This window comes from Pseudoliparis swirei, chromosome 11, assembly GCF_029220125.1.
Source record: "Pseudoliparis swirei isolate HS2019 ecotype Mariana Trench chromosome 11, NWPU_hadal_v1, whole genome shotgun sequence".
NCBI lineage: Eukaryota > Metazoa > Chordata > Actinopteri > Perciformes > Liparidae > Pseudoliparis > Pseudoliparis swirei.
In genome coordinates, this window is record NC_079398.1 from 25,434,282 (window position 1) to 25,462,247 (window position 27,966).

The 27,966-nt window shown below is 50.7% G+C and overlaps 3 protein-coding genes across 7 annotated transcripts in view; 2 read left to right on the forward strand and 1 right to left on the reverse strand.

Moving 5' to 3' along the window:
• The window catches only part of spred1 (sprouty related EVH1 domain containing 1), a 47,277-nt gene extending 45,695 nt beyond the window's left edge, over positions 1 to 1,582 (forward strand). For all 4 annotated transcript variants that reach the window (XM_056426740.1, XM_056426742.1, XM_056426741.1 and 1 more), the window contains one exon: positions 1 to 1,582. This exon is cut by the window's left edge and continues 318 nt beyond it. In XM_056426740.1, the coding sequence (XP_056282715.1) occupies positions 1 to 360 (360 nt within the window). In that variant the 3' untranslated portion in view covers positions 361 to 1,582.
• Positions 1,583 to 6,484: 4,902 nt separating this feature from the next.
• Positions 6,485 to 9,495, forward strand: fam98b (family with sequence similarity 98 member B). Its single transcript, XM_056426087.1, has 8 exons — positions 6,485 to 6,707; positions 6,793 to 6,941; positions 7,125 to 7,349; positions 7,435 to 7,610; positions 7,883 to 7,963; positions 8,040 to 8,156; positions 8,569 to 8,736; positions 8,804 to 9,495. The coding sequence occupies exons 1-8, from the start codon at positions 6,652 to 6,654 to the stop codon at positions 9,092 to 9,094; spliced, it is 1,263 nt and encodes a 420-aa protein (XP_056282062.1). The 5' UTR covers positions 6,485 to 6,651; the 3' UTR covers positions 9,095 to 9,495.
• Positions 9,496 to 9,582: 87 nt separating this feature from the next.
• On the reverse strand, positions 9,583 to 27,864 carry ptpn21 (protein tyrosine phosphatase non-receptor type 21). Of its 2 annotated transcripts, XM_056426085.1 has the most exons (20): positions 25,853 to 27,864; positions 24,941 to 25,232; positions 21,638 to 21,807; positions 21,165 to 21,262; positions 20,171 to 20,238; positions 20,014 to 20,084; positions 19,552 to 19,639; positions 18,662 to 18,747; positions 18,165 to 18,252; positions 17,886 to 17,965; positions 16,575 to 16,682; positions 15,932 to 15,992; positions 15,667 to 15,748; positions 14,111 to 15,555; positions 13,540 to 13,680; positions 12,216 to 12,434; positions 11,812 to 11,940; positions 11,501 to 11,735; positions 11,137 to 11,297; positions 9,583 to 11,042 (listed from the first exon to the last, which is right to left on the reverse strand). In XM_056426085.1, exons 2-20 carry the CDS (start codon positions 25,118 to 25,120, stop codon positions 10,914 to 10,916), a joined length of 3,639 nt encoding a protein of 1,212 aa, XP_056282060.1. In that variant the 5' UTR covers positions 25,121 to 25,232; positions 25,853 to 27,864; the 3' UTR covers positions 9,583 to 10,913. The 2 variants fall into 2 exon arrangements, with proteins under 2 accessions (XP_056282060.1, XP_056282061.1); XM_056426086.1 differs by lacking the exon at positions 16,575 to 16,682 and having other exon boundaries at positions 25,853 to 27,860.
• Between the last annotated feature and the right edge of the window lie 102 nt (positions 27,865 to 27,966).

Sequence of the window (27,966 nt, forward strand, 5' to 3'; positions counted from 1 at the left end):
CGGCGAGAGGACGGCGAGCGTTCGCGCTGCATCTACTGCCGGGAGATGTTCAACCACGAAGACAACCGGCGGGGGCGGTGCCAGGACGCCCCCGACCCCATCAAGCAGTGCATCTACAGAGTCAGCTGCATGCTGTGCGCCGAGAGCATGCTGTACCACTGCATGTCCGACTCCGAGGGCGACTTCTCCGACCCCTGCTCGTGCGACGCGTCCGACGAGCAGCTGTGCCTGCGCTGGCTGGCCCTGGTGGCGCTCTCCTTCATGGCGCCCTGCATGTGCTGCTACCTGCCGCTGCGCGCCTGCCACCACTGTGGCGAGGCCTGCCGCTGCTGCGGGGGCAAGCACAAGGCGGCGGGGTGACCCTCGGCTAGCTCGCACAGGAAGTGGATCAAAGCGGAAAATTAAAAAGCCGGCATCCTTTTTTCATTCCCCTCTCGGACGGGAGGTCTGTGGTTGGTCTCCAGCTCTGAGGCTTTCGGAGGTTTCAGTTTGTGGTTGTCGCCGACGAGCAGCAGCGGAGGACCGACCGCGTGCTTTGTGGGAGCTCCGAGCATCACGCTGCGCTCAGGAGCTTCATCTGAGGAAGAGGAGGCAGCGGCAAGACTCATCGACTTGGAGATACTAAACACACACACACACACACACACATTCAAATGCATTGACAAAGCCAGGCCACAGATGTCAGAACTCTACGACAAGAAATGTGTAACTTTATGAAGGAAATGTGTCTTTTGTACAGAGAGTGACAACTTGATGACGAAGAAAGAAAACAAAACGATTGTGCGTTGAGAAGAGCGCCTTGCTCAAAGGGACCTGGTCTTGCTCTGTGTGAGTTGACAGTTGGGGAACAGTGGCCTTCCTTCATGGCTTCAGCATTTGATGATAATGTAATTACTAGACAGAGAAAGTGCACTAGACATGGTACCCCTGACCCCCTGACCCCGACTAAAGGTAGCCCTTCCTGTGCTACATTAACCACCATTTTAACATTTTCAAAATGTTTCTGCGGTGGATGATTGGCCAGTTCCTTGTTTTCCTTTCCATGGAACGCTGAACGAATCCAAAAGGTGACGGCTTGTTCCCGGAGACGGCTCGTCTCCCCGTTGACATTCATGGAGACGGGGAGACGGCTCGTCTCCCCGTTGACATTCATGGAGACGGGGAGACGAGCCGCTGCAGGTGATCCAGAGCATCTGATCCAACATGAAGGGAAGAAACGGGAACGCCTTCACCGAGTCGCCCTCTTGTCCCCATGGAAACAGCATCAGAACCTCTGGAACCGTTTCAACTTAAACTGACACATGACAATTTAATTTACCCCAGTGAGTTTCAGTTTGACTCCAGTTATTGCTGTCGTGAAATTGGTGCTTTTGTTTCTTATTTGTTATTTTCCTGCTCATTTTATAATTATGTGTGGAACAGAAGCTGAAATGTTGCTCAACCAGCAAGTTTTGTTTGGGTGAAGGTTTCGTGCTCCTCGGTGAAATGATGAGGCACTTATTAAATTAGGTCATTGTTTTGCTGAGAAGCCTTCAGATTTTAAAATGAATCTGTACATAAATTATTCGAATGTAATATTCAATTTGGTATTGGGAAAACCTTCCAGAAAGCACTGCTCTCCCAGCTTCGGTTGCAGCACCTCTCCACGTCACGTCTGTCCCTCACGTCCACGAAGGCCGCAAGGCTTCATTTTACAGGATGAATGGTTCAGGAATGCTGAGCATCTGAGCGACGAACAAACAAAAGCATACAGGTGTTGAGTGTGTGTGAGTGTGTGAGTGTGTATGTAAGTGTGTGAGTGTGTGTGTGTGTGTGTGTATGTAAGTGTGTGTGAGTGTGTATGTAAGTGTGTGAGTGTGTGTGTGCATAGGTCTTCATACGGTGTAACGTGACGGAGGCTGTGACTCGTTTCCAGAAGCTTCAAATCAAACTGGGATTCTCTTCTTTCTTCTGAAGGTTCATCTGGTCTGAAGCTGAAGAGCAAAACGACTCGAATGGAGCGTAAAGGTCTCTGACATCACAGCTGCTTCATTGGGACAAGAACAGAGAGCTAAATGACAACGTGTGGTTCTACGGCGGGTCGTGTGAGGCTCCTCCTCCGCCCGTTGGGTCGTGTGAGGCTCCTCCTCCTCCGCCCGTTGGGTCGTGTGAGGCTCCTCCTCCTCCGCCCGTTGGGTCGTGTGAGGCTCCTCCTCCGCCCGTTGGGTCGTGTGAGGCTCCTCCTCCGCCCGTTGGGTCGTGTGAGGCTCCTCCTCCTCCGCCCGGCGGGTCGTGTGAGGCTCCTCCTCCGCCCGTTGGGTCGTGTGAGGCTCCTCCTCCGCCCGTTGGGTCGTGTGAGGCTCCTCCTCCTCCGCCCGGCGGGTCGTGTGAGGCTCCTCCTCCGCCCGTTGGGTCGTGTGAGGCTCCTTCAGCAGTTGTAGTTCCGTCGGATTGACCCAGGCTAGGCCCCGCCTCTTTATGCTAAGCTAACCAGCTGCTGGCTCTGGTTTAATATGCATCAGTCATGCGATGACATCATCTCAACGAGAGGCCAGATGAGCATCAGGCCCTCTTGTCCAGCTCCTCTGAAGCTCTTTGGGTCTCACTCGTTGAGTCCCGTTCCAGGAGAACGTCGGTTCCATTGAACACGTCTTTCCCACCAAACCCCCGTTGACTCCACCCGGTCCCGACTGAAGGCACGTTGACCCCGTCGCAGGCGAGCAGCTCCGGTCTCTTCCGGTTCAAACATAAAGCGTCTCGTTCCCGACCAGCCTGGAGGCGGGAGAAGCGTTCCTAAATCCCCCGACCGACGCTCCCTTTACTTTCCATGCAAACTTCGTCAAGCGGGAAACTCGCTGGCCTCTGCAGACCGAGTCGGGGCGACGCTCCGTCGACGGCACCGAACGCCAAACGACCTGTAAATACGTAACACCAGATTTAAGTTCCGATAATAATCCCATCTTTTTGTCTTTGAAGTTCTAAAGATGGATGTATTCATCGTTGCTGTCAGCGTAGACTGAAGCTTCAATGGACCAGAGGTCACGTGAGTCTGATTTCACATGGAGAGCAGAGCGGCGATGGAGACGTCTCTTCAGGACGGCTCGCCTACAGCAGGCCCGTGTTCCACGAGGTTGATGTGGACATACATACACATGTATGTACGTGTATATATGTCCACATGTATGTGTACATACATGTGTACATACATGTGGACATACATGTGGACATATATACACATGTATGTACGTGTATATATGGACACATATGTGTACATACATGTGTACATATATACACGTGCCTGATGTCATGTACATATATACACATACATGTGTACATATATACACTTGTATGTACGTGTATATATGTACACATGTATGTGTACATACATGTGTACATATATGTGTACATATATACACATGTATGTCCACATGTATGTGTATATATGTACACATATATGTACACATGTATGTACGTGTATATATGGACACATATATGTGTACATATATACATGTATGTACGTGTATGTATGTACACATACATGTGTACATACATGTGTACATATGTCCACATGTATGTACGTGTATATATGGACACATGAAGCTGCTCGATACAATCACTCATTGTATTGTGTTGAGAAATTCAGCTCTGAACAACAGCAGAGAACCAGACGGAGCTTCACACGCGTGAACAAGTGAAGAAGTGGACACGCGTGTGTGTTCCTCTGCGTGTGTGTTCCTCTGTGTGTGTGTGTGTTCCTCTGTGTGTGTGTTCCTCTGTGTGTGTGTGTGTGTTCCTCTGTGTGTGTGTGTGTTCCTCTGCGTGTGTGTTCCTCTGCGTGTGTGTTCCTCTGTGTGTGTGTGTGTGTTCCTCTGTGTGTGTGTGTGTTCCTCACATTGTGTGTGTGTTCCTCTGTGTGTGTGTGTGTGTTCCTCTGTGTGTGTGTGTGTTCCTCTGTGTGTGTTCCTCTGTTTGTGTGTGTGTTCCTCTGTGTGTGTTCCTCTGTGTGTGTTCCTCTGTGTGTGTGTGTGTTCCTCTGTGTGTGTGTGTGTGTTCCTCTGTGTGTGTGTGTGTTCCTCTGTGTGTGTGAGTGTTCCTCTGTGTGTGTGTGTGTGTGTGTGTGTGTTCCTCTGTGTGTGTGTGTGTGTTCCTCTGTGTGTGTGTGTGTGTTCCTCTGTGTGTGTGTGTGTGTTCCTCTGTGTGTGTGTGTGTGCGTGTGTGTGAGTTCATCTGTGTGTGTGTGTGTTCCTCTGTGTGTGTTCCTCTGCGTGTGTGAGTGTGTGTTCCTCTGCGTGTGAGTGTGTGTTCCTCTGTGTGTGTGTGTGTGCGTGTGTGTGAGTTCCTGTGTGTGTGTGTTTCCAGCGTGGGGGTGGGTGTGTAACCAGACGTGTGGTGGTCTCCTCCATCGTGATTGGACGCGCTGCCTCTTTGCCTCGTTTGATGAACCTGATTTAAAACTTGCTGGCTGAGAAGCAAAATGTGAGACGTGCATTTCTCCAAAGTGTAGAGAAGCTGAATAACACTTCTCCTTCTGCATTAACCAGCACAGTGCAACTTCCTGTCATGTACTGTATTATATATGCAACATGTGTCTGTCTGCTTTAATATATATATTGTTTGACCTGCATTATATAAGACTTCAGTTTTAACCACTCGGCTGCTCGTCTTTTATCTTCTTTCAATCTTGGAAACTGTGCATATCTTTGGGAATGCATTCAAGTGTACATTATTGACATTGTGTAGATTAAACAAAGAAAACAGCTATATAAACCCGTTTCTCTTCAGTGTCTTGTTTTAAACGGTTACTTTTCACAGCAGTTGAGTGGTTATGTTCAATTCTCCAATGCTTTGGTGCACTGATGATACGATATGTACTTTTTTTCATCTTACAGCGCTTGATGTAACATTTATGTGATTAGTTCTAAATAGTGGAAGACATTTGTGTTTTGAAACTTGCAGTATAAATGGTACTACTCTTAACTATTCTGTAAACACTGCCTGTTTCCTTTCTCCTTTCACTCTGTGTGCAGATTTCTTTCCTGTGCATCTATTTTGTTTCCCTTGAAGTTTCTTAGTGCCATCGGCTTTCACATCCTGACAACCTCAAAAAAGTGCCTCACGTCCATCCTAGTTTCCATTTTTATAATTTAACATCTCGTTCTGGTTCTATTGGTTCCTACACGTCTCGGTATTTCTTCTCATGGTTCGAGAATACCAAGTATATGATTTATAGTCCCAATAACTCATGTCATAGTTGTATTTTCTTTATACAGATGTAGCTCGTTACTTTTCATAAATATATAATGTAAATATGCATACATATGTTTGTAACTGTTTTTATGTTACATCATACACTTGTAATTTGACATATCAAATAACATTATCATAATAAAATGGTGAGTTTTAATCTTTTGCTGTGTATGCTTCATTGTGTTTCTTTTATTCCTTTATCCAAGTCAAAAGAACACACACTTGTTGTGAAGTTTAACCTCCAGTGAATTCTGCTTCTGCCACACAGGTCGACCAGAGAAGAAGAAACAAACCAAAGTGGAGCTGAAACTATTTGTTTTATCATTAAAAAGAATGTTGATAATCAAATGTTGTTGGAGTCAAAAGTGTCAAGAAAAAACCTTCTTTGGTTCCATCACATGCCGATCATCTGCTTAATGTCATCGTTTACCGGATATGTTCGAGACTTTTGATTCGTTGGTCTGGCAGACGAATATTTTAAGCGGTCGTCTCAGGTTCCGGAAAAGTGTCTCAAATGACAAAAGAATTGAGAATGAAAATAATGATTAGTTTGAGCCCTACTCTAAAGACTCTAAGGAGGCGACAGGGCATACTGATGATTATGTGAAAGGAGAATGTGATTTAAATTGACATATGTTAACAAAGCTAAAGGGTTTTGTTTAACTATCTCCATCTGCAGCTCCCAGCAGTCATCCTTCTCATCCTCATCTTTCCTAACCAGACGTGTGATCTGTGCTGTAAATGAACTGTAATTGTCGGATTTATAAATATAAACTAAAACAAGCATTTACAGCAACTCAATTAGAATGAGGACGATGTATGTTCAGATCATGTAGGCACCATGAGAACCATTTCCTCCTAGTTTTTTTATTTTACTCTCCTACATTCAACTGAGCAATACGATGTTTATTTCGTTGCACTTCATTTCACACAACTGTACTTGTTACTTTGCAAATTCATATTTGACATTCACAATGAAATGTGCTCATAAAATAGATTGTGAATGTGATCATAAAATAGAGCTCATGTCTGGAAAGAATACGGTAACTATAGTAACTTGTTTCATCTCGCCGAACACGAGGCTGGAGAACAGGCCTCTCCACACGGTGTCATCCGAGTCGGGTTGCTATGACGACGCTGAACGTCGCTCGCGAAGACACACATTTCCATCAACAATTCGTGTTGATATAAAGTAAATAATGAAACACAACACGATCATTCACAGTGACTCGCTTATGAAGCACATTACTGACTTTAATCGGCCTTTTATATCGGAGTATTGAGCGCGTGCTGAGGCGGAACCATCGAGTCCGCGTCGCACGTTTCTCTCCGGCTCACTTACGCGACCGGAACAACAAGAGGCACGAGAGCGAAGCTGCGCGCGTCGCTCTGCTGCCGGGAGACGGACTGAAGGCCGACGCGGCGATGGAGGGAGACGCGGCGATGGAGGGAGACGTGCTGGACGCGCTGCAGCAGCTTGGGTGAGGATCCGGCGGCGCAGCGTGCTGCCGGAGAGCATGGAGCGCCTCCGTGTTGAGCTCCTCTGACCGCCTCCTCCCCCCGCAGCTATGGCGGCCCTCTGCGGGAGGAGGAGGCGCTGCTCGGAGCCGCGGCGGGAGGCCTGTCGTCGCCGGAGTACGTGGAGCTGTGCCGCTGGCTGGCGTCCAGGTTACAGCTGCTGTGTGGTCTGGAGGAGAGCATCACTTCCGGTCCAGGTGAGCCACTTCCATTCCGCCGGACCCGCAGCTCCTCCAGGCTGCTTCCTGTTGCCTTCGTCCTGTTGCTTGTTTGTCTGCTTTCTTCTTGTTTACTTCTGTTCCTCTTGTTCCCTGTTCCCCGTCTTTGGGTCCTCAGAAAAGCGCGATACAAATCTGAATTCTTCTTCTTATGTTTCAAAGTTCTTGAGTGCGACCCTGACCCCGTTGCTCCCCGACGGCATCATGCCGGTCCAACGGAACATCCGCCCTCAGGGACCAATGCGCCGGTTCCTCCGGCTGAGGTGCAGCGCCTGCAGGTGGAGCTGAGCGCGCTGCTGAAGGAGCTGCACTGGCCCTGTGAAGAGGTCGGTTCAGGGATTCTGAAGGGCGGCGCACGCACCACCAGGGACCACCTGAAGGTCGTCTGTAGGTACCGAGGCGCCTCGTGTTCGCGGGTCGAGCTCCGCTGGCCGACGGTCGCTGACGGGACCGTTCTGTGTTCCCCGTGAAGTGTTTCTCAGCTCTGAGCTCCAGGCGGCGCAGATCGTGAGCGGCGGCGGCGGCGGCGCTCGCCAACACGACCAGGGTCCGGTGCACCGGGAGCTCCGGGCCATCTGTGAGACCCTGAACCTCCCGGAGCCCAGCGGGCGGGACGCGGCCGGGCTCTTCTCCCACGTGCAACACCAGGTGGGACAGAACACGTCCCCCGGCAGCCGGCCCGAGGCGTCAGGCTGCCGCCCGGTCGACATGACACGCATTCCAGAACCGCGGCTCCACATCGGCTCCACGTCGGGTCTCACGGGTCGCTGCCGAGCCGCTTCATGTTCTCATGCTCGGTATCGTGTGTTTGAAGCTGATGTGGGGAATCGGCCGAGGGACTTCCCTGGAGTCTCGGATGCTTTGCAGCGGTTCTCGTGTCCTTCTCCTGGTCTGGTGGTGAATGTGATGTCTGCCTGCAGGTGGAGGAAGTCCTCAAAGGTCTTCCAAACGGCTTCCTTGGAAACCCGGCGCTCCGGAGGCCTCTGGGCAGCGACCAATGGGTGAGAAGAGGGACGGCTAGCGAAGCACGTCGGATCAAATGCATTTTAATGCCACGCTTTTGTTTTCTAACCGCAGGAGAAGCTGAACGTCGTCAACGCGGCTCTGACTGCAGAGTACGAGTGTCGGCGCAAGATGATGATCAAACGTCTGGACGTCACGGTGATGTCCTTCAGCTGGGCAGACAGGGCCAAGGCACGACCACCACCTGCTGCTGCTGCTGCTCCTCCTCCTGCTGCTGCTCCTCCTCCTCCTGCTGCTGCTCCTCCTCCTGCTGCTGCTCCTCCTCCTCCCGCTCCTCCTCCTCCCACTCCTCCTCCTCCTCCCTCCTCCTCCTCCTCCTCCCACTCCTCCTCCTCCTCCTCCCTCCTCCTCCTCCCGCTCCTCCTCCTCCTCCTCCCTCCTCCTCCTCCTCCTCCTCCTCCCGCTCCTCCTCCTCCTCCTCCTCCTCCCGCTCCTCCTCCTCCTGCTGCTGCTGCTCCTCCCGCTCCTCCTCCTCCTCCTCCCGCTCCTCCTCCCGCTCCTCCTCCCGCTCCTCCTCCTCCTCCGAGCTAACTGCTCCTCCGATCCCGGGAGCGGACTGTGATCTCCTGTGTCCCTGTGGCAGGTCCAGGTGGACCGCGTAGCGAGGGCCTACCAGCCCAGGAGACGCTCCCTGAGGCCGCGGGCCGCCGTGGACATGGCCGCCCTGCTGGCCGCCAGAGGAGACGTCTGCAACGTGGTGAAGACGAGCAGCGGCTCCAGCAGGGAGAGGACGTCTTGTGCCGTCAACAAGGTAACCGATAACCGCTCTCTCCGAGCGAAGGACTCGGTTTCCACCGAGGCTCGTCTTCTCCCCACAGATCCTCATGGGCAGAGTCCCAGACAGAGGGGGCCGGCCCTCGGAGATGGAAGCCCCTCGGCCCGAGATGCCACCCTGGCAAGCAAGACAAGATGGAGGAGGGAGTTGGAGAGGGGGGGGACAGAACCGTGGTGGACATGGGGGAGGGGGAGTTGAGGAGGGGACAGAACCGTGGTGGACATGGGAGGGGGGGAGTTGGGGAGGGGGACAGAACCGTGGTGGACATGGAGGAGGGGGAGGGGGGGGGAGTTGGGGAGGGGGGGGACATGGAGGAAGGAGAGGGAGGTACTAGTTATTGGTCTTGACATGAACTGCTGTTGTTTCTATGGAGGGAGAAATGAGTTTAATCTGATGACGGTAAAACATCTTCATCTTAGATCGTTTGTAATGCTCCCTTGGTTGTTTTTATTGTTTATATTTTGCTTTTAACTTTCTCAGTGTTAACGTGGAAAGAAATACCTGTCATTAGACCTTTTTGTACAAGAACAAATGATCCAACATCTGCATTGGACTTAAGACTGTTTCCTCAACACTGATTCTAAAGAAGGTTGAGTTTTAAAGAGGAATAGATACTTTATTAACAGGTGTCTGAAGGACTGAAGTGATGGACAAGTATTACAATCTCTCCTTTACTATTGGCTGTGATGCTTTTCCCGTCTGAAATAATGTAATAAAATCTCCTCCAATGACAAACGGCGTGTTATGTTGATGTCACAGATTCTGAAAGTGCAACCAGACGTTGAGCCGCCGCCTCGTACATCTTTAACTGAATAGACCAAATTATATATTTCACATTTTTATTTGCTTAAAAGATTAGACACTTCTCCACAATGGCATCATTTTTTGTTCAATAGATTATAGTTTGTACATTATCCAATATTCATAAGACTTTTACATTGTGTACATTATAAACACACCTGTACATGGACACAACGGTTACACCGTGGCCACACCCACGGCTCCACGCTAAGACACACTGCCTGAAACACACACAGCCTGAGGGGAAGTCGGATCGCGGCCCACGCCTTTGGCTTCACTTTGGCCGCTTTAAGTTAAGTTGCTGCCTTGAATTGATAATATAGGCAAAATACTTCAAATGAACTGATCAATATATTTACTTCATGTAAACTTCTCCGCGCCTTCAGCCTCGTTTCTGTTCAGGGGAACGTCACAACTGAATGTTCCCTTGAGCTGCAGCGGGGACGTGGAGGTGTTCCCCGATGCTCAGCATTCCTGTGTGTGCAACAACAGGAAGTGTGGCACATGGACTCTCCTCACTGGAGGGAAAACAAGTGTCCGACCACAGCTCCATGCCGTCGCATGGCGCCATGTGGCGTCCCGTGGCATCCCGTGCTGCAGGACGCCAGCCCAGCCGTCTGAACCCGAGGATCCCGTCTGATCCTTTTCCTTCTTGGGGATGTTTCTCATGGATAAACATCACGTCGGTCCTTTCGACGCGGTCGATCATATCGGCACTTTGACCAAATATCTTACATATATAGATTTTGATCAATTACAGCAGTTCTCATGATTTAAAAAAGGGATGAAAAATACGAGTATAAAAACTCCAGTTTGACTCGGATCATCTGCCGTCAGCATTTCTCTTCGTTCAACTATAGATTTCCGAAAGCTGTGCATGAATCCAGTGTTTAGCAAAGACTTCAGAACATACATGTCGTTAGCGTGTGCTGCTGCAGGGGTTGTGCTTCCTGAACATAAAGCGTGCTCAGAGCTCTGCTGACCGATGTCCTCCATGAAGGTCCGAACACTTCCACTCTTCATCACTCCAAACAGCCGTCATCAGAACCAAGTTACCAAACTGCATTCAAAAAAACATATTTATTAAGAGGAAAAAAGCTATTTGATACATTTCTATAATAAGATAGTTTAAAAAAATGCAGCATAACATTGGTTCATTATGCACAGCAAAGTACTTTGAAAGTGCTGGGCTTTATTAAGCAATAATGTATGTAAAAATAAAATATATAATACTGTTTCGAGGCAGGTCATAAGTCTGTATGCTCCTTCATGTGTTCTTAGTTTCACATCGTTCCTTCAGTCCGCCAGGTCCCGACCGCCTTCACAGCTGCATCCCGACGCGGCCGCTGGGCTCAGATGAGCCTGGAGTTGCGGAGGTACTGGATGATGACCTTGTAGATGAAGGTGTACTGAGACAAGGTCTGGACCATTATCATTCTCTGACGGCGCAGGTTCAACAGGTATTTTGGGACATCCAGCGTCTGAAAACAAGAGGCGGAGCGTTTCATCTCAACAGAGACGGCAACCACGAAGAGGTCAATCAACACACGAGGTCGTACGCAGGTCTCACGTTACCTCATTGTGCTCCAGACAGGCGATCATGATCTCAGACAGGACCACCACGCCGGTCCGTCCCACTCCGGCACTGCAGTGGACCAGAACCGGCAGGTTGGTGTTCTTCGGGTCACTGCTGCCGTTCGTGTGTCTCCTCACCGACTGGATCTCCTCAAGGTAAGCTGGGAAAGCAGCATCACAACAGAGGATTCAGCAGCTGAGACGAGGAGCTCGAGAACATCTCGATGTCCGATCGTCTTCCCTGAGCAAAGAAATGACCCCCGACCGCCGCACAGAGGGGGTTTGATGTTGCTGCGAATGCAGAACACAAGTCCTCTTTGTTTGAGAAGCGCAGGACGACCTGAGAAGGACAGATCCCACTCACTCAGGAAGCCCTTCAGGTCCTCGGGGCAGCCGTGGTCCGGCCAGTCGATGTACTGCAGGTGCCAGACGGTCCTCTCCTGGCCCGTCAGGAGGTGCTTGATCTTCAGCCCGGTGGTGGCGTAGCAGCCGGACTCCGTGCGGAACCGCGTGGTGATCTTGAAGCGCCCGTACGTCACCGTGTTGTGTCGCGAGCCGAGTCGGGGCCAGTACCGGAAGCTCTTCTCTCTGCCGCTCTCCTGCAGGAAGCAGAGGAACAACCTCAGGCCAGGAAGTGACGGAATACGAGGCGCTGCGAAAACGACATCCACGCACCTCTTCGGCAGTAACCATGGCGATGATGGAGACGCTCTGCTCCCACACCATCTGCCAGAAGTCTTGGCATGTGTTGGACAGCGGGCCCTGTGCGGCGATGTAGCTCCACTCCCGGCCGCCGACGGTGACCTGAAGACGGGAGACGAGGGACGTTTAACACGTGAGCTCTTCACCGCGCAGCAGTGATGGAGCCCGAGGAGCGTGGACCAGTTTCCCTTGGTGCGTTTGGGAAGCTGACGTGGGTTTGGCTGTATGGGGCAGTGGATGTTGCTAATATTGCCCAACCTTAAATCCAAAGAAATAACCATGGAAAGGAAATGACTAAATCACAAGCCGTCATTAGTCATCAAATTATTTCCTCTGGGTGTGAAGCTCCGTTCCGCTTGTGATTCCTCTGGACTCACCCTCACGTGCGACGCGTTGATGTAGCCCGTGTTGTTCTCCTTGGTGGGAACCAGCTCCACCCGCGTGTCGTCGTAAGGAAGCACGTCCTGGAAGCGGTTCTTGTCTCCGCTCTCCGGCAGCTGGGCGGTGGAGCAGTCGCCCGCCGGCCGGCGCTTGGGGATGCTCTCGTACTCCTTCAGCAGCTCGCCCCGCTCCATGTGCTGCTCCAGAGCTTTACACTGACACACGGGACGGAGGAGCAACCTCAGACAACGTGGCAACACCCATGAAGACGCTGAGCCGCCGTGTTGGTTCACGACCAAAGCATCAGAGGGCCAGAACATGTGCAGCACAGATAGAAACATCCCTGATGCACAGAGTGGTTTTAGTTTCCATCACAGGAGAAGAGGCACAGTGGGAGGAGTCACAGGAGACGGAGAACTGGATGGAAATCTGTTTGATTAATTGATCTGCGGTTTAGAAATATTCCTTTTTGTGTACAAATCTCTCGAAGCCACGAATAGAGCACCACGTGATGGGAATGCTGTGTATGAAGAGGCACTGAGGACTTTGATTCATACAATAAATAAAGCATGCAAACAACTACAACGTAAACACCAAATGAACGTGTGTGTGTGAGCATCTCCACCAGGGCTGCTCAACACGTCGATCGCGACCCGCCAGTGTTGGTAGATCGCATGACATTAAAAAAAAAATTGGCCCGCCACCTTGAAATGTTCTCTATAGACGTCTTTGTTCTCTTATTAACCGTCTGTTGTTGGTCGTCTCCACAGCAGCGTGTCATTCTGTCTCCGTGTCGCGTTAACACTTCTCGGCTCTCCGTCTCGCGCTGCAGGGCTCTGTGTGTGTGTGTGTGTGCGCATTGCATGTGTGTGTGTGTGTGTGCGCATTGCATGTGTGTGTGTGTGTGCGCATTGGGACGGAGCAAAAAAAAGTCACTTGCACCCCCCCTAGGTAGATCATCTTGACCTGGTCACTTTATAAGTAGCTCGCGTGCTGACAAGGTGCGAGCGCCCTGGTCTACAGGATGCGACAGCATGATTAACTACTGAGCTCAGTAGTTTTGTTTTTTATGCGTCTGGAATTTACCTTCAATGCCAAAGCAACTTTCTTCGAGATTAACAAGGCGGACTAGTTCCGGTGTGCTAGAAGAAGCTGCTCTGGGAACCAACCAGCAGCTCCTGGTCAGGAAGTCATGACCACAACAAGCAGCGTGGACCTGACCTCAGAGGTCAAAGGTCCCCAGTGTCAAACTAAACATTTACATCCGTCAAGAAGCAAATCAGTGACACAGAAAGAGTCCCCAAAGCCGCGGCGTCCTACCCTCTCGTCATTAGAGGCTCGCTCCGGCTCGGCCTGGACCGCGTCGCTCATTGGCTGCCTGGAGAATGACAGTCCGTTGAGGTGTGCCACCTTCAGAGGGCCCATCTTCTTGACCTCCGACCTCGCTCCTTTCTTCATACCCTGGTGTGACAACAGAGTCGGGACACAACAAGTAAGGACGAGTGTGTGTGAGCAGTGAAGAAGAAGGTGTACAGGTGGGAGGGGCCGTGGCGAGGTGTTCACTCTGTGAATGTCACCTGTCCGGTTAGAAAACCACATTCTTTCAATCGGAGTCAGAGCTGGTTTACCGCCGGCCATTGAAACCACTTCCAGAACCAGGTCCATGAATTCTATTGTCATCCAAATAGAGACAGACGTGCCTTGTTGAGCTACTTCTATAGGAAATGATCATGTGCACTTCTTAATCTCACAATCCGATCCCCGCCCTCGTCGATGTGTGAATGGAGCGCTCTTCCTTCAGAGGAAACATGTGGCGCCTCTCAGAGCCTAGAAGATCTCCATTTCTCATTCTAAATGTTTATCAATGGAATGTATTGGGAGCAGGACTCACCGCAGGGGGCAAGCCTTCCACGGTTTTCTTGGCAGGAGGCACATCAGACACGGGCCTCTTCTTCAAGTCTTTTTTATTCTTCTGCTTGCCACTCAGGTCTCCCTCCGACACCGACGGCACGATCCGGGGCGGCCGGAGATCCGAGAGCGAGTACGGCGGCTCGCTCTCCTGAATCAGGGGGTGAACCTTGTACGTCAAGGCGGTGGCGGGGGAGGGGTCCAGGGAGGAGCCGATGGGATAGGCGGGCGGCGGCTCGATGGGAGTCTGCTGCTGAGGAGAGAGAGAGGCCAGCTGCCGGTCAGGAGCCGCCGCATCCTGAGGAAGTGGAAGGTGACGTCCGGTATCTTCCTCAAACGCCTCTTCCTCCCCACTGCTGTGAACCAGCATGGTGGCGTCTGAAAGGGACTTCTTGTGTCCATACTGCACGTCCTCCTGAACCCTGTCCCCCGTCTTGGTACGTTCCAAAAACACGTTGAGTTGAGATCCCTGGGCCGGCGGGGGCGTGGCCTCTTCAGCCGCAGAAGAAGACAGGGTGCGCTCTTTGACCCTCATCCCCTCCAGACTGTGCGCTAACCCAGCAATCTCAATGGAGTTCCGCTTGTGAGCGCCGTACGGGGGTCTCTGCGGGGGTCCGGTGAACAGAGGCTCCGACACCTCTTGTAAAGAGTGGGCGACGGGCAGGCTGTCCTCCTGGAAGGTCTGGACCGAGTGGTGCACGCGCCTCGTGACGATCAGGTCCGGGTTGCTGCTGCTGACGTACAGGTGGCGCGACAGGTCCGGCGTGCTGTTGGCGGGCCGAGGGTGGGCGTAGGGCGGCGGCGGCCGGTACACTTGAGTCCTCATGATGTTCGGGGCGGGGTACTCCTGGGCCTGCTGGAGCTGGACATTGGTCAGCTCCGGGACGCTCACGGCCCCCACCACGGGCCTCCGGTCGGCGGGGTGGGGGTACGGAGACGGGCTGTGGAAGCTGGAGCCCGGGTGGAAGGGGTAGTGATGGTGCTGGGCCGCTCCGCCGCGCTCCCCTCGGATCTCTGGCTGGCTGTACACCAGGTGGTCCGGCCTGCGGTAGGCGTAGGAGTTTCCAATGTTCAGGTTCCTCATGGAGTGGCTCTGCCGGTGCTCTTGGGACAGCAGCATGCCTCCCCCCCCCGCTCCCCGGGTCTTGTGACGCATCACCGTCTCATAATCGGGCGTGGCGCGGTAAGAAGGCGGGATGAGCGCGCTGTGGCGATGAGAGGGGACGTAGTCGCTGGAGATGGAGGGGTTGGAGGACATGGGCGAGGACTGGTGGTAGTGCTGCGGGTTGGTGAGGGAGCTGGTGCTGTGGGCGCTGTAGACGCTGCCGGTCCGGAACCGGCCCCCGCTGCCGTCCTCCAGCGGGCAGCAGTCCAGGCTCGTCTGGGAATGGTAGTAATAGCCGCTCTGACTGTTCACATACAGGTTGTCTGTAAATAAACACGACATCCCAAAGTTTACAAGAGGATCACGATCACAATTAATTCACTCAGTGCTTCATATAAACTGCAAACGCCATGACACGCGCCTGCAGCGCTTGCCTTGTGACGACGTGTACGGCTCCGTGAAGTGACCGTAGGGCATCGGCGGCGCCGGCGGCATCATGTAGGCCGGAGGCTTTGGCTGGAGAGCAACGAGAGGGATTCGGTTACGGCTCATATGATCGGAGACCGAGAGCAAATCCTGAGATAGACCGGTGTCTCTCCCACAGATAACGGTTTGAAAAGACATCATGTGTCCAGAAAACCGTCAGGGAATTATACAAGCACACTAAATGTGAAAAGTGTGTTTTGAGTGAGCCAATACCAGAGAAATCCTCGTAGACGACCTCCGCCTGACGGGGTTAACGACTGTCGGCTGGGTTTGGCTGTCGGGAAAACAAACCGGTCAGAAACGGTGACCTAAAGCACAAACTACGTACAGCACAAGAACGAACTTTGTCCTTTTGACATTTAACTTTGAAAACGCAGCAAGAGAAATCCATCGGACTTAAGGTTGCGCAATTCATCTCCAGTACATAGAATATTTGTTGTTAAGTCCTCGTGGTGGAGAAGAGTTGAGCAACGCGTTGTTCAGTTTGATTGACGAGCATTTAACAAAACATGGTCAATGAAAGAGAGAGGAAGCTTAGACAAACTTAGATCTGGAAATATTTCATGAAAGCTCAAAAGGAATTAATTACTGCAGGAGATGGTTTAATAAAAAATGTAATAAAAATGAAAAAAGAAAATGTGATCTTAATTGTACATATAGTGCTGAGAAGACAGATCCCTGTGGATTTTACAACGCTTACATTTAATTTAAACTTGATCAAAACAGGCAATTCTTGTTCTGGTCCAATTACATACACAACAAGAACCATTAAATCAAATATTAGTCTCTACATAGGGCCCGTTTCATAGAGCGGGGGGGGGGGGGCACATGGAGGCGCTGGCCGAGTGTCGCTCACCCCTTATTGGAAGGCAGAGAGGGACGAGAGAGCATTGTAAAGCGAGGAAAGGATAGAGAGAGAAGGGACTTCTGGGAGCCCTCAGAAGGCGAGGGGTCACACTCCTCTCTGAAGAGAGGAGGAGAGACGTGAGGAGACACAGGAGACACAGAGGAACCACAGAGGAGACAGAGGAACCACAGAGGAGACACAGAGGAACCACAGAGGAGACACAGAGGAACCACAGAGGAGACACAGAGGAGACACAGAGGAGACGCAGAGGAACCACAAAGGAGACGCAGACGAGACGCAGAGGAACCACAGAGGAGACACAGAGGAGACACAGAGGAGACACAGAGGAGACAGAGGAACCACAGAGGAACCACAGAGGAGACACAGAGGAGACAGAGGAGACACAGAGGAGACACAGAGGAACCACAGAGGAGACACAGAGGAACCACAGAGGAGACACAGAGGAACCACAGAGGAGACACAGAGGAACCACAGAGGAACCACAGAGGAACCACAGAGGAACCACAGAGGAACCACAGAGGAACCACAGAGGAGACAGAGGAACCACAGAGGAGACACAGAGGAACCACAGAGGAACCACAGAGGAACCACAGAGGAGACAGAGGAGACACAGAGGAGACACAGAGGAGACACAGAGGAACCACAGAGGAACCACAGAGGAGACACAGAGGAACCACAGAGGAACCACAGAGGAACCACAGAGGAACCACAGAGGAACCACAGAGGAACCACAGAGGAGACACAGAGGAACCACAGAGGAACCACAGAGGAACCACAGAGGAACCACAGAGGAACCACAGAGGAACCACAGAGGAGACAGAGGAACCACAGAGGAACCACAGAGGAACCACAGAGGAACCACAGAGGAACCACAGAGGAACCACAGAGGAACCACAGAGGAACCACAGAGGAACCACAGAGGAACCACAGAGGAACCACAGAGGAACCACAGAGGAGACACAGAGGAACCACAGAGGAGACACAGAGGAACCACAGAGGAACCACAGAGGAACCACAGAGGAGACACAGAGGAGACACAGAGGAACCACAGAGGAGACAGAGGAACCACAGAGGAACCACAGAGGAGACAGAGGAACCACAGAGGAACCACAGAGGAACCACAGAGGAACCACAGAGGAGACAGAGGAGACAGAGGAGACACAGAGGAGACACAGAGGAGACAGAGGAGACACAGAGGAGACACAGAGGAACCACAGAGGAGACAGAGGAACCACAGAGGAACCACAGAGGAACCACAGAGGAACCACAGGAACCACATGTGGAACGAGGAACACTTACAGGCTGCTCTTGTTAACCTTATAGAACTTGAGTCGGGCCAGACACATCCGGCACACATACTTGGAGGTTTCCATGTCTTCCTGTACAAAAAGAAAAAAGAGGAAGAAAAGTCACGAGACGGTGAGTCTGAGGTGTTTGTTGGTTATCTCGAGGCAAAGCCAACACTGTAGCCCTCCAATACAATCACACACACACACGACAATCTTTGATTTAGCTAAACCAAGAAGAAGCCGATTCCCAAGGGAACGGGGAGAGGAGGCGCATTGGAAGCAGACTTACGGTCTGGAACTGGACGCTCTCCTCTCGGTTGGCCAGCTCCAGGACAAAGAAGGACCTGTTGTGACTCATGTTGTTGATTTCATCCCACCTGCACAGCCAATTAAAGCACGGGGCCGAGTGGAAGAGGAGAAACACACGAGGTCATGGCACTGCTCTCACAATGCTCAACAATATAAACCACACACATGTAAGAGTCCATCAAAAAGGGATCTAGAGCCCATAAAGGTATGCAGATTGATGCAATTCAACCAATGTCCAGAATGTACACGAGATGCTGCCTGATCGGTTAACATCAGTCCACCCGACTCCTCTCGGGACACATTCACACGACAGGAGACGAGGTCACCTGAGACCCCCGGCGCCACAAACCTTCATCTCCACCGACAGGCGGATGCAAAACAACCGGCGCTCAGTCACAATGTACCAGACAGAGCTTTTCTAAAAGTAGATCATATTTCAGTACATTTAGGCAATAGTTAAACAAACACTAGACTTACTGAAATGAAAGCGGCCTGCCATTCTTATGCTTCACAAAGATGCCGTCGAGGCAGGATCCCATGGAAACATCTGCACCGGTGCTGTCCTGGATCAGAGGAGAGGCTCAGAACCAGACGGACCACATTCTAGATTATAGTAAGCCAACGTCGTACTGCTTCTACGTCTGGGCCGGACCAGCGGCCCCAGACCCCGGGCCGGCTCGGTTGGTGCAGAAAAAGGGAATGAAAAAAATAAATGTTTTTTTGATCGTCGGAAAGATCTTTTATTTTGAAAAAAAGGCCCAGATAGACCGCCTGTGCTCCGGGTTCATCGCTGCAGGAGAGTCTCACGACCCGCTCTGCTGGCCGCATCTCAGTGACAGGATGAGTCTTAAAACACAGCAACACCGAAGATGACGACTGTTTTCAAGTTGGCCGATAAAGTCGCTGCAATGTGGGGCCGGCGAGTGAACTCGGGAATAGTTAGCCTTCAAAGAACATTTCACGCCACAACTCTGCTGTTCTGGATCAAAGTCAAGCAGAATATCCAGAGAGCGCCAACTAAAGCTCTGAAAACCGGCTTCCATTTCCAAATTCACGTTGTTGAGGTTTCTGCAATGACAGCGACCAGAGCTCCTTCAGACACAGGAACGCACGTCGGGGGCGTGGTCTCAGCCCGAGATGGGGGCGTGGTCTCAGCCCGAGATGGGAGCTGCTCGTCCTAGATAAACGAGCTCGGGGCTCCACTAATTTGGCGTAATGGTGATTTGTATTTTTAAGCACTTTACGCCAGCCGTATAATTCTACTACGTCATATTTATCCCCGGTCACTGAAAATATTGTCTGAGACGAAACTGGTCCGTGGCTCAAAATAAGGTTGAGGGCCGCTGGGCTGGACCATGAAAGCGTACCTTGGCTTGATAGCTTTCCTGGCCATAGCCTTCCATTTTCTCCACCTCCTGCATGTACAGCATCTCTGCCTCTGGGGCTGATAAACCCCTAAAAAAGACAAAAAGTTAAACAAAACAAGAGTCAAAACCCACCGGGCCTACATAGAAACAGGACAGGAACACGAAGAAGCAAAACCTCACCATGTCACAAAAGGTTAGTGCAATCCAATTTGTTACAGTGATTACAAGTCGAGGAGTAAAATAAATGGAATTGATGGAGCGATGCGAAGCCGCTATGTCTGGAGTAAACGTTTAGGACGGGCTCTTCAGCCGGTGCAGGTGTACATCTCAAGAGACGGCTTAGATATGACCCGAGTGAGACATCAGAAAAAGGTAGATTGCCTCAAGAGATGCCAAAGGAATGCGTTTGTCTGTTGATCCACACACAGCACGGGCAGACAGGTGTTGAGGACAGCAGCTCACCTGAAGGACTGGTAATGAAGAGCCACTTTCTGAGTGGCCTCTTCCAGCACCCGCTCATCCTGGATCCAGTCCTGCAAAGACAACGTGTGGAGGTTGACAAGGCTGGCATGAACCAAACGAAACAGACACGTGTTGATCATGATGAATAAATGCTCACAATAGGGAACAACGCAAACTTCTGGAGGAAATCCTGGGAATCATATCGGTTGAAGTCTCCAAAGTCAGCTGTGGGGGAAGGACACAGTGAATGAGTTCTTCAGGCATCCTCTGCTCCCATATGAACTCCATTACACGTCCATTTATGCATTCAGCACGAGGCTAAACACACATCCAAGAATGCAGTGGCCCGTTTGTCGGGAGAGGGAAATGCTCCAGCGTCAGACGACGGCTTCAGGCTGCCACAACTATGCTGGGGATCCAAAGCATCAGCAGCGCTTGTGAAATACCACTGCCCTTCACTCCAGAAGACCCAGGACAGAACATAGGAACCACATCGCAGCACAAATACAAGTTGGCATGACAACTTCAGCGCTGACATCTTCAGGGAACTTGCAAAGACTCTTCAGGCGTTTCTTTCGATGCCTTATTGCAGGCCGGTCACGGGACGTGGCTGCAGCAGTAAGTGATCTCAGCGGCTCTAACGCCCTGGCCAGCGCTGCCTGATATAACTTCGCCAGCAGCGCTTGAGATTCTTCTGGCAAGGCAAAAGTTGGAGGACGCGTCAGGGCTGAAGCTCAGACGAGGGGACCGTCACCGTTCATGTTTAACGCGGCCTGGAAGGAGCTGCACATCACAAGATTCATGAAACTGTTCTCATACTCAGAGAAGAGATTCACAAAGATGTGAAAAACCATTGGTAGTTGTTGTGAGTCCCAGTTCTCCAGCTGTGTTTTGAGAGTTAACCGACTTAGGATGCAAGAAAAAGAAAAGGCCTGGCACAACCCTCCTGTCGAGAAATCAGACAATTACGATAATATTTTCAATTAAATTGTGCAGATTTGAGGGAGGTGTGCTACAGCAGCCAATATCATGATGTCATCATCAATTGCTGTGTAATCGCACCAGGAATCTACTTTTCCTGGGACAGCAGAAAGCTTTACGCCTAGAAAACACCAGAACCGTCAAACAGAAATATCATACATTCATATTACCTTGCACTGCCAGGCTAGCTAAGCGAATAGCTTGTTCTAGTGAGCACGAGATCCTGCCCTCCAGAACATCCTTCTTGAGCTGCAGGTAATACTGATACCTGTGGGGAAGAGAGGGTCACTGAGAAGTGGCCAATAGACACGCAGCCAACGGCCAAATGTGACGACTTCATTCAGGTCGGCAGAAATAACTCAGTCATTGAAGAGCAAAGCGTCTCAAATGCAGCTCTATTCACACAATGTGCGACATAATGATCATTATTATAATGATGAATACTTGAGGCCGCTCTGCTTGAATTTAAGTATAAAGGGAAATGGATCAGAAGCGGTGAGGAGACATCCCTATAAACTGGCATCTGGTTCGAGGGGTCCACCCGAGCTGCTGCGTGAACACATCCGTGTTGGCACTCATGTCATGAATGAAGAGTGTCGAACTTAAGTCACTGAGCGACTAAACGCCTCGTGTCAGAGGTCACCTTGTGATCTCCTGCTGCAGCTGGCCGACCTCGGGGATGTAGAACACCACTCCCAAGTAGACGGTGGGCTCCAGCCCGTACTTGTCCAGCTGCTTTTTCAGCGGCTTCTCCAAGTCGATCCATCTCTGCTGGTTCTGCTTGTTGAAGTACCACAGGCTGAAGAAGGTAATCTAACACGCAGAGACACAATGTGCGACATGAGAGAGAGAGAGAGAGAGAGAGCACAATGTGAGACATGAGAGACAGAGAGAGCACAATGTGAGACATGAGAGACAGAGAGAGCACAATGTGAGACATGAGAGAGAGAGAGAGAGAGCACAATGTGAGACATGAGAGAGAGAGAGCACAATGTGAGACATGAGAGAGAGAGAGCACAATGTGAGACATGAGAGAGAGAGAGCACAATGTGAGACATGAGAGAGAGAGAGAGCACAATGTGAGACATGAGAGAGAGCACAATGTGAGACATGAGAGAGAGAGAGAGCACAATGTGAGACATGAGAGAGAGAGAGAGAGAGAGAGAGAGAGAGAGAGAGAGAGCACAATGTGAGACATGAGAGAGAGAGAGAGCACAATGTGAGACATGAGAGAGAGAGAGAGCACAATGTGAGACATGAGAGAGAGAGAGAGAGAGAGCACAATGTGAGACATGAGAGAGAGAGAGAGCACAATGTGAGACATAAGAGAGAGAGAGCACAATGTGAGACATGAGAGAGAGAGAGAGAGCACAATGTGAGACATGAGAGAGAGAGAGAGAGAGAGCACAATGTGAGACATAAGAGAGAGAGAGAGCACAATGTGAGACATGAGAGAGAGAGAGAGAGCACAATGTGAGACATAAGAGAGAGAGAGAGCACAATGTGAGACATGAGAGAGAGAGAGCACAATGTGAGACATGAGAGAGAGAGCACAATGTGAGACATGAGAGAGAGAGAGAGAGCACAATGTGAGACATGAGAGAGAGAGAGAGAGCACAATGTGAGACATGAGAGAGAGAGAGAGAGCACAATGTGAGACATGAGAGAGAGAGAGAGCACAATGTGAGACATGAGAGAGACAGAGAGAGAGAGCACAATGTGAGAGAGAGAGAGAGAGCACAATGTGAGACATGAGAGAGAGAGACAGAGAGAGAGAGCACAATGTGAGACATGAGAGAGAGAGAGAGCACAATGTGAGACATGAGAGAGAGAGAGAGAGAGAGCACAATGTGAGACATGAGAGAGAGAGAGAGAGACATGAGAGAGAGAGAGAGAGCACAATGTGAGACATGAGAGAGAGAGAGAGAGCACAATGTGAGACATGAGAGAGAGAGAGAGAGAGCACAATGTGAGACATGAGAGAGAGAGAGAGCACAATGTGAGACATAAGAGAGAGAGAGAGCACAATGTGAGACATAAGAGAGAGAGAGAGAGCACAATGTGAGACATAAGAGAGAGAGAGAGAGCACAATGTGAGACATAAGAGAGAGAGAGAGCACAATGTGAGACATAAGAGAGAGAGAGCACAATGTGAGACATGAGAGAGAGAGAGAGAGAGAGAGAGAGAGCACAATGTGAGACATGAGAGAGAGAGAGAGCACAATGTGAGACATGAGAGAGAGAGAGAGCACAATGTGAGACATGAGAGAGAGAGAGAGAGAGAGAGCACAATGTGAGACATGAGAGAGAGAGAGCACAATGTGAGACATGAGAGAGAGAGAGAGCACAATGTGAGACATGAGAGAGAGAGAGCACAATGTGAGACATGAGAGAGAGAGAGAGCACAATGTGAGACATGAGAGAGAGAGAGAGCACAATGTGAGACATAAGAGAGAGAGAGAGCACAATGTGAGACATAAGAGAGAGAGAGAGCACAATGTGAGACATGAGAGAGAGAGAGAGCACAATGAGACATAAGAGAGAGAGAGCACAATGTGAGACATAAGAGAGAGAGAGAGCACAATGTGAGACATAAGAGAGAGAGAGAGCACAATGTGAGACATAAGAGAGAGAGAGAGCACAATGTGAGACATAAGAGAGAGAGAGAGCACAATGTGAGACATAAGAGAGAGAGAGAGCACAATGTGAGACATAAGAGAGAGAGAGAGAGCACAATGTGAGACATGAGAGAGAGAGAGCACAATGTGAGACATGAGAGAGAGAGAGAGCACAATGTGTGACATAAGAGAGAGAGAGAGCACAATGTGAGACATAAGAGAGAGAGAGCGCTGGCATCAACGGACTTCCAACACAACGAGAACATCTCTGCAAACTATTGAGGTTTTCTGATATATTGCTAATTAAAAGGAAGCACCACCGCATGTATAACAGATCAAACTTTAGAATAACATGCAACTGAGATCAGTGTCCCGTCTCTCCCGTCTGGAGGTGTTCTTCTAATAATCCACATAACATTCAGAATATGGAGCCCTGACGGCAGCCGTGAGCAGCTCGTCTCGATGCCTCGGCTGCTGGCGCTTCCCATCCAGTCTCGTGACTGAACATCTCACCGTGAGCCCTGGAGGAGCAGCGACCCAGAGGCTCTCCGTTTACCACAGCTGGACGAGAGCCGCTGTGAGTTGCAGCCGCACTCCGACCACAACGAGACAATAGCATGGATGAAGATGACGTCAACATAATGCAAAAAACAACAACAAACGTCGGGGTCCCGAATTTCTCTCGGAAATTGCCTACATTAAAATGTAACCAGAATGACGGTCCTCATGAAATGGAACCAACACCAGCATGAAGCCGAGTCCACGTCGAGGTTCTAACAGGCTCTTAACCCACGGAGCAGTGGGTTACGGCTGTGGACAACAGAAATAAGTCTCATTCATTATCAATCCAGACTCCATGAGGCCGTGTTAACCAACTAGTCACTCTACACCAGCCACATGACGTCTGTGGGGAAGGCTCAGCCAGGCTGCGTCTCTGAGGAGGATTGGAGGAGCAGCTGGAAGAGACAGCGTCTCTCAGCAGCAGCTGCTTTCTACTGCCACCAAATGCAGACGTGAAGCTGGGCACATGGACTCAGAACCACTCACTGGGCCGGGCTCTGTGAGCTGCTGCTGGTGTGTGGTGCACGAACTGTCTGCTCATCTGCAAGTTGGTTCCATGTATGTATTGAGTTTCACTGAAGTAGAGGATGTGATTGACACGCTCCTCATTCATCTCACACGGAAGACAGAGAGATATCATTTGACAACGGACAACTGGTTATTCAGTCTCTGTTGTCCTGCTTCTCAGATCCTAGAATGTGACCCAGATGGTGGGATACACAGATACACAAGAGAACCATCAGCACCTGAATACAATGCATGCATACCTCTCTCAACTCGAGTCTCTGAGCCACCGCCTCCAGACACTCCTGCCCGGTGCTCTCCACCGACAGGGTGAACTCCACGAACTCTCCATTGAGCAGCTGGATGCGGGTCACCAGGCAGCTCTTGCTTGACACGGTGTACCGTCGAGTCCTTTTGAGTTTTAAGCCAAATGGCAAGGGCATGTTTCACCCTTCTTCTTCAGGAGGGATTCACTCCGGAGACGGGTTCTCCTCGCTGTCCCCTCGATGCCGAGTGAGCTTCACAGGCCACGAGGCTCATCCTCCACGGGCAGACCTGGAACACAGAAGAAGCTCCTCAAGACACGAGGCCGGCAGGGGGACGGAGTCCCTGGAGAACATGGTCCGGTTCTTGTAATCTGTGCAGCTAGTCTCCCTGCAACAGAACCAGACACGTGACGCGGGTCCTCTGCGGGTTCATTCACCAGCCGTCTCAAAGCATCACGACTTACCGAATGCATTGCGATACACTCACTAGCCGTCGGCTGTGGGCTATCTGGTCTGTGTAGTTAGCGTTGTGGGATCAGTCCCCTTCCAGTGAATAGTCTGACCCGACCCACCCGCTCCTGTTGCTCGCTGCTTCCAGCTCAAACACGCATCCATTTTATTACAATGTTTTAAATTAACTTACTTGGCGTAACTTACATTATAAAACAGGAGGGAAAGTTGTTAACCAATATTGGACATTTCCCGGTCTAGCGAGCTTCTTTTCACCGCCGGTTTGAGTCAGACTAACTTCAGGTTTAACTTTACGGTTAAAAAACAACCAGCGCTAAATTAGCTTTAACGCTCGGGCGCTAACGTACGTTCCAGTAAATAGACGCCCCCCCCTGGGAAGCTGACGTATCCGGTCAATACTTTAGGGGGTAAAACACGTTAAAGTGACGTTAAAGTTACCGTGAGCCATCAGATATAAATGTGTAGTCCAACTATGAGTCCGTCCTGGGGGTTCCGGCATCGAGCTCAACAGGTTTCCATCCCGCGGCTCTCAGAGTGGAGACGGGTCAGGAGCTTGTTGGAGGGTCCCACTCTGCCCGGCCTCCGGTCCCACTCTGCCCGGCCTCCGGTCCCACTCTGCCCGGCCTCCGGTCCCACTCTGCCCGGCCTCCGGTCCCACTCTGCCCGGCCTCCGGTCCCACTCAGCCCGGCCTCTGATCCCACGCCGCGTTCAGAGCGTGTTTCCTGGGAAGAGCAACGCGCTTATTCCGTCTACTTCCGCGGCTCTATAGCTCGAGCAATGACTGCGTTTCAGCAAGTAACACACCACCGGTTGATATCAGACTGTACTCCGGCCTTTGAATTAATGCAATGAAACAAGCATGTTGTTTGCTGCACTTCTGCGGGGTGGATGCCTCCGCCACACGGCGCGGTATAGTGCCTCCGTGGCGGAGGAATACAGGGGGTTCACAGCCATGACATCAGCCGGCTGGAATGCGGCGGAGGAGCCCGGAGCGGCCAGCTGCCGGAGCGGCTCCTCTCCGCCTTCAGCCCGACTCCCGAACACAGAATGACATGCGGTGATGGACGAGTCCCTCTGGTTCGTGTTTGTATGCAACACTTCTTCGTGTATAATCTAGTTAGGTTTCAATTTAGACTCTAATTAGTTTTTTTAATGCATCCATTAAGAGAATGTTGTGGCTTCTAAAATACAGCCTAATACATTTAAAAAAAGGGTTTTTAACTAAATGGAATAGACTGTGAATCCGTAATAACAAATAGGTAGACTACAACGAGAATGACAAAGTCTGCTCGAAACATCTTTCCTTCTCTTCCCTCCAGTGCGAATGAGAAGAACATGACATGCTTTGTGTGTGGCACACAAGGATATGGAGAGGAGCTATTGTCACGTGTTCTTCCCGCGCAAGGATAGCAATATATTGCTATTTACTATGTTTCTCTTCTTCTTTCTTTATGTTTTTATATAGTAGTTTACAGGATAATAGTTTTTCCCTGGATGATTTGTGATTTATGATATTGATCTTGGGCAGTGGTCCCCAAACTACGGCCCGCCTCCCCATTTGGACCGGCCCCCTGAACAATACCAGAGACGCGTTCCGAGTTATTATTGTGTTCACCTGGCCCGCTGCCGTTGAGATTGCAGTGAGACGCGGAGAAAATGTGGAGTGGTGCTCTTCTTCGCAATAGAACATCTTTGATGGGACGTGTCGCATCTCGGCCAATCAGCGTTCAGATGTCCACAGCGTTTGGGAAGTTAGGTTAGCTTGAATGTTAGTCCGCTACATCTGCTGCTGTCACGCTGCACGGTGTAGCGATGCTAACAAAGTACCGTACGTTAAAAACGAGGTGATTTAGCATATTGTTCGTATCGATACTTCATTAAAAGAGCGATCAGAGACAAGGCAAACGCTATGTGGCCCTCTTAGGAAAAAGTTTGGGGACCCCTGATCTTGGGTATCATGCAGTGTCTGCTCTGCTGTTAATGGGCCGATTAGATCGACTCCATCCTGCAGACACATGACTGTCTATTGCGTGTTCTGCCCGCAGGTGATTTGATAATAAATGGCAAATGTAGGATCAAATATTTCCGTTAGATTGAAACGGTGCGCAAATTAAAATTGGTTGGATCTTGGAATACAGTGCAGACCGTTTGTTTGTTATTTACATAACCAGAACTAACAAACCATTTATCATGTAATACCCGCCTAATAAAAAGTAAATCATCCTTTTGGGTTGACACCGCAAGTGATTTTTTGTATTGGGCTGTATAACTGTTATAACATGTCTTCTGGTGGTGGGAGCACTGTCACTATCAGCTGCTGAAAAGCGTTGCCATAGAAACCCAGCTCAAATTAACCCAGTCACACATTTATTGAGAATCCAATGTGGCTCGTGTCCTCGTGAGACCCAGCCCGTTCACCGGAGGCCTCTGTGGGGACATGTTCACGGGCTTCCCGTGACCCCCACGTGACCCCCACGTGTCGAGGTGGGATGACAACTCCCTGAAACTTCTGACAGAATATCAGCCAACACATGTTTTGGAAAGTCAAAAG